This window comes from Saimiri boliviensis, chromosome 3, assembly GCF_048565385.1.
Source record: "Saimiri boliviensis isolate mSaiBol1 chromosome 3, mSaiBol1.pri, whole genome shotgun sequence".
NCBI lineage: Eukaryota > Metazoa > Chordata > Mammalia > Primates > Cebidae > Saimiri > Saimiri boliviensis.
In genome coordinates this window covers 56,808,947-56,823,509 of record NC_133451.1, presented here as the reverse complement: position 1 = coordinate 56,823,509, position 14,563 = coordinate 56,808,947, and the positions used below count along the sequence as shown (strand labels likewise).

The following is a 14,563-nucleotide window of genomic DNA, read 5'->3' as shown; positions in this document are numbered from 1 at the left end:
GATTGGGACCACTTAGATAATCCAGAATAATCTCCCGTCTCAATATACTTAACTTAATCATAACTGCAAAATCTCTTTTGACATTTAAGGTGACATATTCATTCTGAAGAGTAGAATATAGACTTCTTTGGGGGAACTTTATTGAGCCTATCACATAATAAGTATTTATTTAACTCTGGGTAAAATGAAAGGGTTTGGAAAAAAATAGGCAATTAAAAATTTTATGGTATTAACAAGAATTATGATACCCTGCCATTTGATAAATTCTCCAAAATATAAACAAAAGTATTAACATAGATATTCCTTTACTAATTGCTAATTATAATGAGATATCGTGTTACATTTAAACAACAACAACAAAAAAAAGAAATTCTGTCATTTGTGACAATATGGATGAACCTGGAGGACATTATGTTAAGTGAAATAAGCCCGGCACAGAAGAATCCTTCATGATCTCATTCATATGTGGAATCTAAAAATGTTGATTTGTTAGAGGTAAGAGTAGAACAGTGACTACTAGAGGCTGTAAGATGGGGAGGAGGGAGTAATGAAGAAAGATGTATCAACAAGTAAAATGTTACATTTGGATGAGAAGGATAAGTTTGGTTTTTCTATTGCAGTTGTGTGACTATAGTTGACAGTAACATATTGTATATTTCAGAATAGACAAAACAGTATTTTGAATGTTCTTATCATAAACAGATGAATTTCTGAAGTGTTGGTTCCCTGATTTGATCATTACACAATGCACAGGTGTATAGAAATACCGCACTGTATCCCACAAATGTGTACAATTATGTGTCAATTTAAAACAAATATTTTTACTAAGTATTTGAATAATGAAAAGCTTTCTAAACCAATTATTTAAAATTTTGAGTTTCATAAGATTTATGATTGGAGTAGAAGAAAATCAACAACGCGCATATATAGCATTTTACTCAATTTTACATTTATTTAGAACTGTTTCATCTGGAAATTTACTTCCTAGATCTCACACAACATGTTTTACATTTATTTAGAACTGTTTTATCTGGAACTTTACTTCCTAGATCTCACACAACATGTTTTACATTTATTTAGAACTGTTTTATCTGGAAATTTACTTCATAGATCTCACACAATATGCTTTCTATAAGACCTTTTGAACAACAAATACTTTGAGATGAAAACCTTACCTTTGCATGTTTTTTGCTATTTGTCTTATATGCGCTATATTTTTAAAACAACATATTTTAATCCCACATTTATACTGTTTGATTTGAATAAGTTATAATTTTTTTTAAATTTAACTTAAGTGCGTAAGTTCTATATTTTACTATTCTGAATAAAGCTAAATGAGCATGGTTGAGCTAATCTCTTCAGTCTTTTATTTATGTCTATAATAGAGTTTTGCTTCCTTAACCAAATATTTTCCTAACTCTGTCAATCCAATTAATTTTTTAATGCTCTCAATTTATCTTGATTCTTTACTAATTAGTATCAGAGTGTATATTTACATATTGTTAATCTAATTAAGCCTATATGAAGCTTATCTAGATGTTGATAGCATCTGATGTGTGTTTTATTTGATGTAAGTTTAACTTCATATTACTGTAGTATAAGGCAATATTTTCTGCAATATACATTAGAAGGAGAAGGTCAGTTTATTCAGTTTTCTTCTATGAACATATTTTGATTCTCAACAGATCCTCGAAACTTGAAAAAAACTGCTTTTCATTATCAGTAGTGGTGACAGTGCTAATTGCTGGTTAGTAGCTCTCCAAGCCTATCGACTTCATCTAACTGGACTTTTGCCACAGTGTCTCTCTACCACATATGAGAACAGGCCAACCTCTTCCCTACCCCAAGATCCTTGGAGCTGTTCTCTCTGCCCTGAAATTTCTTTCCAAGATTCTTAGCTTATCTAATTCTTATTCTTCAGATCTCAAATATCCTCTTTAGAACTGCCTTTCATCACACCCTCTGCAAGTCAGTCCCTTCATTGTTCTTTATCACAGAATCATATTTATTTTCTTCTCTTTTATCATAAACTTTGATTATTTGCATGTATTGGTTCATGTGCTCATTATTTGCCTTACCAGTGGGACTGACACATTCCCTGGCATTTAGCACACGTATTGAACCACAGTGGGCTGCAATAAACCTCTGTGATAGAATTATTGTTGCTGTAAGAACTTATTACTAGCTTTTGCGAATTAAAAGAAAACAATGGACCAGGTACAATGGCTCATGTCTGTAATCCCAAAAGTTTGGGAGGCTGAGGTCATTTGAGATCAACCTGGGCATCATAATGAGACACCTGTTTCTACTAAAAGTTTAAAAATTACCCAGGTGTGGTGGTACACGCCTGCTGTCCCAGCTACTTGGGAGGGAGACAGAGGGGGAAAATCACTTGTGTCCAGGAGGTAGAGGTTTCAGTGAGCTGTGATTGTGCCACTGTACTCCAGCCTGCATGACAGAGTGAGATCGTGTTTAAAAAAAAAAAAAAAAAAAAAAAAAAAAAAGCTAACAATTTAGAGTGCTTTTACATCTATTAGAATGAAACTCTAGAGGAACAGTTGCAAATTTAAATACCTTTCAGAAGCAAGGAAACATCCGAAATTATTCAGGTGAACCTTTAGAATACAGTACAATGAATTACTGAAAAATATAACAAACAGAAAAGAAAGAACCCACTCAAAGTGGGTAGAACCAAATCAGAACTAGCCTGTTGCTGCACAAAGGAATACAAGGTCTGTGTCGCTCCACACTTTATGTTAAAGCTGACTTTTAGGTGTTTCGGAGGCCTAGGGAACCCCACGGCAGGCTGAATCTGGCCCACCACCACTGCCCTGCAGTCTTTGCTCTAAAGTCTTTGTGGGGATCTGACCCTTACTGGTCACACATAAGCTTAGCTCTTTACCAGCCCATTCTTCTTCCTTCATAACAATACTCCACTGCTGGGTTTCATCAAGTCTTTATATCCCAGCCTAAATTATTTCAGGAATTGATCAGAGGGAACACAGAGTCTTGACTAGTCCGTCTAGGAGTTCTTTCTCTCTAGACCACTGGCTCTAACTTTCTCAGAAACCTGTTTTTTCACCTTTTCTCCCCTTTGTTTCTGGAATTAACACTATGTCTTTGCCCAACAAAAACCTCTGCTTTATTTGACTTAAACTAGCCAAAGTTGGTTTTCTCAGATTTTCAAGCAAACATTTCGTAATAACATATTAATTAATGACATTCAGACATGGTTCACTATCTTCTCTATGTTGTACATTGCAATTGGTACTAGATTCCGAAGGAATCACGGCAGAAAGGGAGGTACAAGATTTCTGCCTTGCCCATCTATGGGTTTATTTTCTGTCCCTATTGCATTTTGCTTTTCATGCAAATACCAAATGGTTTTGGTTTTACATTCTCCATGTAATTTATGATCTATCTTGTCCCCTCTGCTAAAATGATTACCCTTCTTCTCTCATAGAAGTCTATTTCATACTTTTAAGATTCAGCTTGAGCAGAGTGTGGTGGCTTACTCATGTAGTCCCAGCACTTTGGGAGGCAAAGGTGGAAGAATCCCTAGAGTCTAGGAGTTCGAGACCAACCTGGTCAAAGTGAGAGCAGCAGGAGGCAGCCAAATGCCTAGGCAGGTAGGGGTGGGTCCCCAGTAAAACCCTACCCCCAAGCCGAAGACATTTTAAGCGTGAAAGCCAAGCTACTAGTTAAAACCTTGGACTAGATTGAGAAATTGACTTTCTGTTTGGTGCACTTTCCTCTGATAACCACCCCTCACCTATTTTACATATACCTACCCTTTCCTGATTGATTTTCTACAGTGATGCCCACCTTTGAGTGGTGTCTTCACTTTAATCTTTATTGCTCACTCAGAAACCAATCGGCACATTCTCCCCATTCTTAGTTCATAAAAGATCCCAGACCCAGCCACATGGGGGACTTTCCCGTCTTCAGGTACAGGAACCACCCCTGTGTCCCCTCATTGCTGAGAGTTTTCTGTTTGCTTTATAAATTTTACTCCACTTAGTCTCCAGTATACATGTGCCTAATTCTTCCTGGTTGTGAGATAAAAACTTGAACCCAGCTAAGCTAAAGAGCAGAAAGACTGCAGCAACAAGAAAAATGCCATTTCTACAAAAAACACAAAAATTAGTTGGGTGTGGTGGCATGTGCCTACAACTACTCCGAAGGCTGAGGATGGAAGATCGCTTGAGCCAGGGAGGTCCAGTGGACGGCAGTGAGCTGTGAATGTGCCATGACACTTCAGTCTGTGTGATAGAGCAAGACCCTGTCTCAAAAAAAAAAAAAAAAAAAAAAAAAGACAGCTCTCTAAGGGTCACCTTCTCTAGAACAGTGTCTGTGAAGACATCTATTACCACCACCATCCTAGTCAAATGTCAGCCACTTTGGATCAGTGTGCCTTCTCTGTATGTTTCTAATGTAAAAGGCTTAATTGCTTAAGCTAACATTGTAAATGTAAGGACTCTAAGTTCCACTTGACAGAATCTTTACCTTAGTTTTTGACTCCTAATATTTTATTATAGTGCCTCAAATGCAGTAGGTACTCAATAGATGTTGAATGAAAGGAAGATAAAAGAAAGTGGTCTCACAAGCAAGTAATGTAATCTAGTTGAGTACAATTTCCATGCACATATGAAGCAGTTCAACAAAGGTAGGAGGGAGTTTATGATTAGAACCTGTAAGAAAGTATATTTGCTGGGCACAGTGCCTCATGCCTGTAATCCCAGCACTTTGGGATGCCTAGGAGTGAGGATTGCTTGAGGGAGGAAGATTGTGTCAAGATCAGCCTGGGCAACATAGCGAGACTCTGGGTCTACAAAAAACAATTTTTTTAAAAGAAAGTAACTCTAGTTATGCTTCTTGTTTTCTAAACAGGATGATGATAGCAATGTTTATGAATATGTAATATTTTTGGCATATAAGCAGAATTTAAGTTAATTACTAATTAATCATTGGTCCATTTCCGAGAGCTTTATGAATCATCAGCTTTGTAAAAGATATTGTGAAGGAGAGAGGAATTATTTGGAGGGGAAAAAAAAAAAAACAACTGTGGTAAGGGAGAGGACTGGCAGAGAAGAAAAGAACATTTTGTTGCTGTTGTTATAAATATAATTCTAAAAAGAATTATATAGCTGATACAGAGAGAGTAATATTTAAACAAGGGACAATGCTTGCTATATTATACAAAGGCATATATAATAATAATATGAGAAAAAGTTGGTTGCTGGTATCATACTTGAGGACCACAATCACCAAGCAATTTAGAAAAACTAATATTTATTTATGTATATTTTTAAAAATAGATCTTTCTTTTGAATTAATAAGGTCTTATTTGCAGACAAGGGTTTCTTGTGTTTATCATTCTGGCAATGAACACAGTGCTTTTGGGGAAGCCATTTGACTAAATTTTCTTTTTATTTCCCGTCCTTCAATACATATTTATTGAATGTCTACTTACCGTACGTATGAATCACAAAAAGGCACTGGGAATTAAAATATACCTTGGACATTTTTGTGATTTTTCTAAAATTAAAAATGTCAGTTAATTTCAGCATGATGAGCTAAAAAATATGTAACTATTTATTTACATAACAGGAACCAAATGTGTACAAATTTAAATATGCACTCATTTGGACATTAGTTGCAAAAATATATTTAATTATTTGTAATTAAATATTTAGATTATTTTAAAGGCTAAACATGTAATACATTTTTCTTTTAATAAAAAAGATGAAAGTTACATAATTATTTATAAATATCAATTTTCCAATTATGCTTATCTTTCATGCCTGCTCCTGAAGATAATCATGCACACAACTATTCAAATGGCTAACTGATTAATAAGAAAGTCTTAAGTGCTATAACAAGATTGTTTTAATCAAACACGCATTTCTAGTGTCTCTCCAAATTGCATACAATTTCCTAAGAAAATTCACCATGAGAGAAGATTGCTAGAATACGTAATATATGCTTTATACTTTCGAAAAAAAAAAAAGAGAAAGAATTGAATAGAAAGGCTGGATTGTGAGAGAAGACAAACACCTTTTGAGTGTAATGTGCGTGAAATTGTATGCTTCCCAAGAAAGACAATTTGTCAGCAGGATATAAAGTAAAGATGCTATGCTCAGAAATACTCTGAGTAAGTAGTTAGTTGTTTTATTGTTTTCTCTCTAACACAAGTCATCCTTATAACCCTGCTGAATGAAGGCAGCTCTAGATGCCACAATTTCAATCTCAAATCAGGTCAGAAGGGAAGGAGGTAGGGTGAGAAGAAGAAGAAAGATGGAAGAACAAAAATATGTCATTGGTAAATGTGAGGTTTAACCTCTTGAATATTTGGGTCATCTCCTGGGGAGAAAATATCCACTACGGAAGAATATCAAACCTCCTAAGAAAAGGCAAAGGCTACAAAAGTCACAGTGGAACTAAGGTGTGCCAGGAACAGAGAAAAGTATCGATTCATCTGTTCTAAATTTTGTCGGAAAAAGTATGTCTGTGAACCCAAACAAGAAAATACAGAACAGACCTAAGAAGGTAAGACGTATAAAAGATTAAATATAAATTCAGTGATTCAAAAAATGAGCACAGAACACTCAAAGAAGTCGGTCTCGGTAAACAGTTTAAAAATTAGCTCTTATTTTCTTTCTCACTGGCACCTTTAAAAATCATATCATTTGATTGATTCAAGCTACGATTCCTCTAAAATTGTCGTTGTTCAATTATGTACCTATTTAGTGACTACTAAAATTCTGTGCAATGATCACAAGTTTTCTCAGATACTTTAAACTTTACTCCTCTTATGTGATACAATGAACTTTATTGACTCTGTCTATATTACCTTTAATATGCTTCGTTATTAAGTTTTTCTATAAATTTTGTTTTTCTACATTTTTCCATGAAAAAGTCTCACTTTAAAAATGAATACTGGCATGCAAACCTACACACACAAGTATGTCTAAAGAAAAAAGTCAGTAATAATATTTCTTCCACTTATCAATATTAAGAATAAAACATTCATAAATTCTAAAGATATTAATATAAACACTAAAGTTTGTGGCCATAAATCCAAAATAGAAATGGATATTACTAAACTGTAAAACAAACATAAATTAACATTGTTTGTTCAGTTGTTTAATATTAATATTAAATCCTAAGCCTAAAGTTTCCATCACACTAATGAAATAGGGATCTCTTATCAAGAATCATAAAAATATCATTAAGCACACGGATTTTCTCTAATACAGGTAATTAAAAATAACTATCTTACTTAGGAGCCTCATTCTAAATTGCAAGTAGTATTTTCAGGGTACAAACCAGTTTCACCATAAAGTTTTAAAAAGTGGGAGAATAAAAGTTTGCAGTGATCCAGCTGCTTTAAGAAAAAGAACAAAAACATCTTAAAAATAAATAGGCAAAGGACTAAGAAAAAGGGTCTGCTCCCTTCAAGCACTTTCTTTTACCACATGCCATTAATATACTGATGAAAATTATGAGTTAAAAATATTACAGGAGATTAAATAGCTCATGAAAATATAAATAAAAAACAATTATGGAGAGAAATACAGCTAGGTCCTTAAGAAGAGGTACTAGAAACAGACTCAAATCTAGTCTTTGTCATTCTCTAGCTAGTCTACATTTTACATGGGACATTTCACTTAATCTACTGAACTTCAGTTCCTCTTCAGAAAAATGGTAATACACGCAACAGGGAGGATCTTGTGAATATTAAAAAAACTACGCATGGAAACACTATCCATGAAGAAAATGGCATGTGGTTAAGTGTCAATAAACTATAACTATTTTAAATAAGTAAATCTTTTCTTATTAAAGAGTCATGATATTATGCTTAAAAAAAGAGAAACAGCTCAGCGTTGTTATAAATCAGGATTTATTAACAGCTCAGGGAAGGTCTACAAGGTGAGATCCAGGAAAAGGACCTAGCTTTATGTCAAGTAATCAGACTATATTATAAACCCAGTGATATGGTTCTGTGTGTGTCGCCTCCAAATCTCATGTTGAAATGTGACCTCCAGTGTTGGAGGTAGGCCACATAGGATGTGTTTGGGTCATGAGGGCAGATCCCCCATTAATGGTTTGATGCCCTCTCCACGGTAATAGGTTCATGTGAGAACTGGTTATTAAACAGAGTCCGAGAGCTCCCTGTCTTGCCACGTGACGTACCTCCTCCCCCTTCACCTTATGCCATGAGTAAAATCTCCCTGAGGCCTCAACAGGAGTAGATGCTGGTGCTATCCTTGTACGGCCTGTAAAATCCTTAGCCAAATAAATAACTTTTCTTTCTAAATTACCCAGTCTGAGCTATTCCTTTATAGCAACACAAAACAGACTAAACAAACACACCCGTGGTCTCTGATTTCTGGTTCTTTCTCCTAAACGAATCTACCTTTCAAGTGAGTCACTTATTTTATTTTATGATTTATACTTTCCTTTGAATTATTTTCTTTTCAAATCATGCTAAGTTTATTAAATGAATTCCAATTCTGCATTACACTTTTAAGTAAACATACTCCAGATAATTTAAACAGACTCGATCAGGCTACAACTTATAAATTAAACAGTGTATAAAATGGCAAGTGGGTATACCTGGTGTATAATTCTTATTTAATGAAATTATCAGATAAATATCTTAATATAATATAGACACATTTCTAAGGCAGTCAGTAAACTTTCGGGATTATCAGAATTCTATAAATATAGGATATTAAGGAACCAAATTGCCCATCTCCAAAAATTTATGAGAGAGGAAATCTGTGGTAAACCATAATCGTTTTATGCAAAAGTGTATGAGCAAGTTCTTGCTTATATTAAAGTGATTTAAGTAGACGATATTTCAGAATGAGTTTGGCAGAGGATTTTGAAGTGGCTATCCTCAAAGACATTCTAAAGGAATACAGGAAATTGAAGAGACAGCTGTGAAATTCTTTAATTTAAAAAAAAATTATGATAAAATCTACAATCTGAAATTTCACTTCAGCTTTTATGTTTCAAAATATGAACATAAAAATATGAATGCAAGTTTGCTAAAACTGTCTTTAAAAGCAAGGTACAGCTTATTGGATTTTTTAATAAAATGCCTTTGTAGAACAGGAGTCTTTGTATTTCACAAAGGTCTTATTATGCAATCCAAGTATAATTGTTCCAATTCCAAGATGGTTTACACATTTTATTTCTTTAAAATATAACTAGTCAAGAGTAATGGTCAGTAGGGGCTTTTTCTTTTCATAGAAGGGCCTACAGAGATAACAGTATAAGAAGCAAAACCTAAATGAGATATCAATAAATCCTGTACTTTGAGGTGTTTTCATAACAATGAAGATCAGCTTATAAAACTTCACGAGATAAACTTTCTCTAATCATTCATTCTATAAATGAAGCTAATGAAATTTTCTCTCAATTGTTTGCCTTATAATTTTAAATTTTCAATTAATCTCTTATTGGAAAAATTTCTATTATTGAAGTATGTATACTTTCAGCTCATGAATAATGTCCTGCTTCTTTAATAAGCATGAATGAGGCAAGCAAGCCTAGAAGTATTTTTACAAAAGTAAACTTGCTGATCCCCAGATACATTGCTTCTTATGAAACATCAAAGGAAGCTGAAACCTAGGATTTGTTTTTGATCCCAGGTGTTTTCTATCTTTGGGATGAGCTGAGTATCTATATAAGAATACATAATTTTCTGAGTGATTTTCACTAAGAATTTCATAAATAATTAACAAGTTAGATAATTTTTTTGGAAATGGTGATTCTTATTTTGAGTGGGAAAGTCAGAAAATGTTTCATTTTATATTTTTTGATTCTTCATTATTCCTGAAGAAAAAAATATGTTGTTGACATACACCATACCTGATAAAAACATCACAAAGACATACTTCTTGAAACTTTAAAACAGATAGTCTAAAGAGTACTTTAGTTCTTTTAATCTTTATATTTTCTTTCCATCTGGTCTACTCTCTCTGAATGAGAATATTTCTAATTCTCAAAATGTTGATAGCAGATGAAGCTTAGATATAATTTTTCTATCAAATTTAAAATTTATCCATTTCTAAACATTATATATACAATTGTATTGTTCATGTTCACTTCTTATCTGCTTGGACCTAGAGGATTGGTATAACACTCTGCTAATCTTTTTCTAAATGTTTCATATTCTTGCATCAATTAAGAAAAGTGTGTTAGAATAGGCACTCATATACAGAAATAATTAGAAGTAAATTCTGTAGGACAGGGTAGGCAATATCTAATTCTGATGGCGGGGAGGGTCTGTGATCCTCAAAAATTAATATTAGCCCATTTCTTCATTAAATTTATGTGATTTATGTTTTCATAGAGAATATTTGTTAATGCATGCAAAACACAGTTTAATATCTTTTCTCTTTCCAAAAAAAGTACAGGAATATACATACTGTAAGGGACACATTCATACTGCACTTCAAGGTATTTATAGGTTCCTGGACACGGGTCTGGAAAAACATCAGGACCTGCCACCACTGCACACTGGGTTCTGTTATTGCATCTGAAGTCAAAAGAAAGGAAAAGAGTAGTAAGCTTATGCAAAGTTAAATTATTATCAACATCAACACTGATTTTATTTTAGTTCCTGTTACACAGATTTAAATAAGGCTTTGCTTGATTTGGGGCTTCAGGCCTGTTAAGAAAATATCTGCAGTACACTTTTTAGAAACTAGCCATTAAAATCAATCTATTCAGCTTGCTGTTAACTAATTTAGTATTTGGTCCAATACAGCATGATTTCTAGTTACAAGTTAAATATTGCTGAAGAAACACTAACTAGTCCACAGGATATTGCTAATGTGGACACAAGTAAGAAAGACTATTTGATAGGAAAGACTCAGTCCAGTACAAAAAAAAAAAAAAAAAAAAAAAGTATTTTAGAAAATATAACCACAGAGTTTATTAGGCAGTTGTAAAATAAATTCACTGACTATGATGACATTCATTTTAAAGGTATGAAAAGTGGTATTGAAAAGCTTTATCTAAGCCTAACATATTAGAAAAGTGTTAATATTTAAATATTAAAATGGATATTTGAATTTGTTTTGTGTAAATTATATAATATTACTGATTAAAACCATTTTAGGAATTAATTGTTATGTTATTTTTGTTCAGTCAAATAATGATATGATCCTCATGGATTACTTATCACAAATGCCAATATCTTATCATTTAATAGAATGCATTTAAATTTATAAAAATAATAACATACCACTATTAAAACATAAACATAAAATAGAACTGGAGGTTATCATGTTAAGTGAAATAAGACAGGTGCAGAAAGACAAGCTTTGCATGTTCTTATTTATGGGAGCCATTGAACCCATGGAGCTATAAGGTAGAAAGATGGTAACCAAAGGCTGGGAAGGGTAGTGAGGAGCAGGGAGGGCATGAAGTGAGGATGACTCCTGGGTATAAGACGGGTTAGAAAGAATGAATACGACCTAGCATCTGACAGCACAATTGGTGTGATCAGATCTGATGGCACAATTATGATTCACTATAGTCAATCATAATTTAATTGTACATTTAAAAATAACTCAATGTATATAATTGGATTGTTTGTAGCACAAAAGATAAATACTTGAGGTGATGAATATCCCATTTACCCTGATGTGATTATTATACATTGAATGCCTTTTTCAAAACATCTCATGTTCCCATAAATATATACATCTACTATATCCATACAAAAATAAACAAATAAATAAAACCATAGGGGAAAAAAAAACATAAATACAAACGTGGACACTTTTGTGGCAAATAGGCTAAACAAATCTGAATTGACTAATTCATGGGGAAAAATAAACATGTTAAAATTAATTATAATTCTGAAAAAGATATCAATATTCACAGTGGACTAATTAGTGTGAATTTTACTCAGAAACTTTCTAAATTCAAAAATGTATCCTTAAGTATATTTTCTATAGAAAAGTAATGGCTTTTCCTACCCTTAATATTGACACTAAGTATATAATATGAGTTACTATAATCATCCCGTTTTATGTTCTTGTTTATTTATTTCAGAAATATAACACCTCAGGGCTAGATTTTTCTGTTAATTCCTGAAGGAGATGTTCTGTTCTCTGACATGACCTCAGAATACTTGCAAGGTTACTGGCAACATAAGGAGCATCTAGAGCAGAACTCACTTTGATTTAGTGTGAAAATACATTATGTTTACCTGAGGCTACCATTTGTCAGGTTTAATGAGGATTTTGTTTAGTCCCTAAATTAACTTTGATTCATTAATGAATGTCTTAAGCTGAAAAATATATTCTGTGTTATTCCTGAAAGATGAATAAAAACCAATATCCCATAATCATCTGGCAATTTAGTATAACAGTTAATCCTGAGAGTTAACACATTAAAAGGTTTTTCTATGCCAGAGGCTGATGATCAAATAAATGTATAATAACATTAAAGTAAATGTGGTTGTCCTCACACATGCACCGGAAATATGTTACTTTGATGTTTTGGTGTACTGATACTGTTTTTTAAAAAAGTTGATCTTTCCTACTATAAAGAAATTATTTGAAGAAGCTTTTCAAGTCAAGTGACATGTTTTTAGCAATTAAAACAATACAATTTTCACATTACACCTTAAATAAATAACCTCATAAATCTAGCTCAGGTTTTTAATACAATAGGCAGGGATATGAACTCATAAAGTTATTTTTGTCTTTGTTATAGAAAAATTAGCAATTATCAGGAACACATTCAAAGTAGACATAATTGAAAAGTGGCACTATAAAATTTAATATATATATTCAGTAAATACAATATTAAATCTGATGTGTGAAAAAAATATATATACATACATACATATCTCCTTTTTTTACTATCTTGGTCTACAGTCATTTTATTTCCCATTATTAACCTTGTAAATTACTACAGCTCTAATTTAAAAAAATATATTTAGAAGCAATATCTACTCTTGTAATTTTCAAACATAAACAGGCAACTGCCAACCTTTTATTTAAATAATCAATGTATGTTATAAACAGATCAGCTTACTACTCATTTTTTACTAGAGCATTTACTCATTTCTTACTAGAGCATTTATTAAAATTTGTAATTATGGAAATATATATTGCAAAGTCATGTTGAATCAATTGGGATTTCAAATGGTTATGCTTATATAGATTAGATTAGAAAACATAATCTGGAGTCTATACATATCTATCTATCTATCTAAACGTGCATCAACCAATTCACATACATATTATCAAGTTGTAAAATACTAATTATTAGTCTATATGTAAGAAAATTGTAAAAGCAACTATCTGTTGTAAATATTAGTTACCATTGTGAGTTCCAAATTGCTTTTTTAATATTAACCAAAGATGAGTCAAGAAAGCCTTCTAATTAATGAGATAGTATCTGTTAAGTAGTATATAAAACAAAAAATGTTATGTCTATATTTATAGTCATTATCATCATTGTTCTATATATTTTATAATATTCTTCTATATAATTTGTAACATTCACCTTTCAAAATAATTTATGATTCTATTACTATGTTAATATGAAATATTCTTTATAAATTATAATTATTAAAAATAAAAAGAAAAAAGGTAGATTCAATCTCTGGAATACTATTTTTATGTGGGACACATTATAATATAGATTGTTTGAAGACTAGCTATATTTTGAAAACAAGAGTTTAAAGGATCTGTCCTTTACTTGGCTTTCTTTTTTTAAATGACTTCAGCTACTGTAAGTTAAAATATATTAAGATATAATTAAAGAGTTGTAAACAATTCAGTCCACAAAGACTCCCTTTATAGTTATTTCAAAATTTTTAAAATACATTCTAAAATACTATAGATAAAAAAGTGAGAAAAAGTAATCTAATGTTCTCAAATGCCTAAAAGTTTCATCATTTATTTTTAATGTAAACATTGGAACAATAAATTAAAAACATGCTTTTTAGTATCCCTCATACCTGGTGTTTTGATATATGTATACACTGGAAAATGATGACCACAATAAAGCTAAGTAACATATCCATCATCTCACAGTTTTTTCTGTGTTGTGTGGTGAGAAAATTTAAGATTTACTCTCACAGAAAATTTCTAGTATACAATACAGTATTGTTAACTGTGGTTATCTGACTGTACGGTAGATTTCCAGAATTGACTCTTCCTGCATAACTGAAACTTTTCACCCTTTGATCAACATCTCCCCATTTCTCCTATCTTTCTAGCTCCTGGCAACTGCCATTCTACTTTCTGCTTCTAGAAGTTTGACTTTCTTAGATTCAACATATAAGCGATATCAAGTAGTATTTTTCTTTCGATGTCTCACTTATTTCGCTTAGCATAATGTTCTCCAGGTTCATACATGTTATCACAAATGACAGAGTTACTTTCATTTTCAAGGCTGAATAATATTTCACTATATATTTATGTATACCACATTTACTTATTATTCATTCATCTGCTGACTGGCAGTTAGGCCAATTCCATATATCTCGATTATTGTGACTAGTACTGCAAGGAATATGAGA

The 14,563-nt window shown here is 32.3% G+C and overlaps 1 protein-coding gene across 32 annotated transcripts in view; it reads right to left on the bottom strand.

The window, feature by feature from the left end:
- The window catches only part of ADGRL3 (adhesion G protein-coupled receptor L3), an 846,433-nt gene that overhangs the window by 363,140 nt on the left and 468,730 nt on the right, over window positions 1-14,563 (bottom strand). For all 32 annotated transcript variants that reach the window (XR_012516839.1, XM_074396184.1, XM_074396178.1 and 29 more), the window contains one exon: window positions 10,443-10,552. Coding sequence is in view for 31 of the 32 variants with exons in the window: in XM_074396184.1 (XP_074252285.1) it covers window positions 10,443-10,552 (110 nt within the window). In the remaining variant the exon portion in view is untranslated. The remainder of the gene's footprint in view (window positions 1-10,442; window positions 10,553-14,563) is intronic.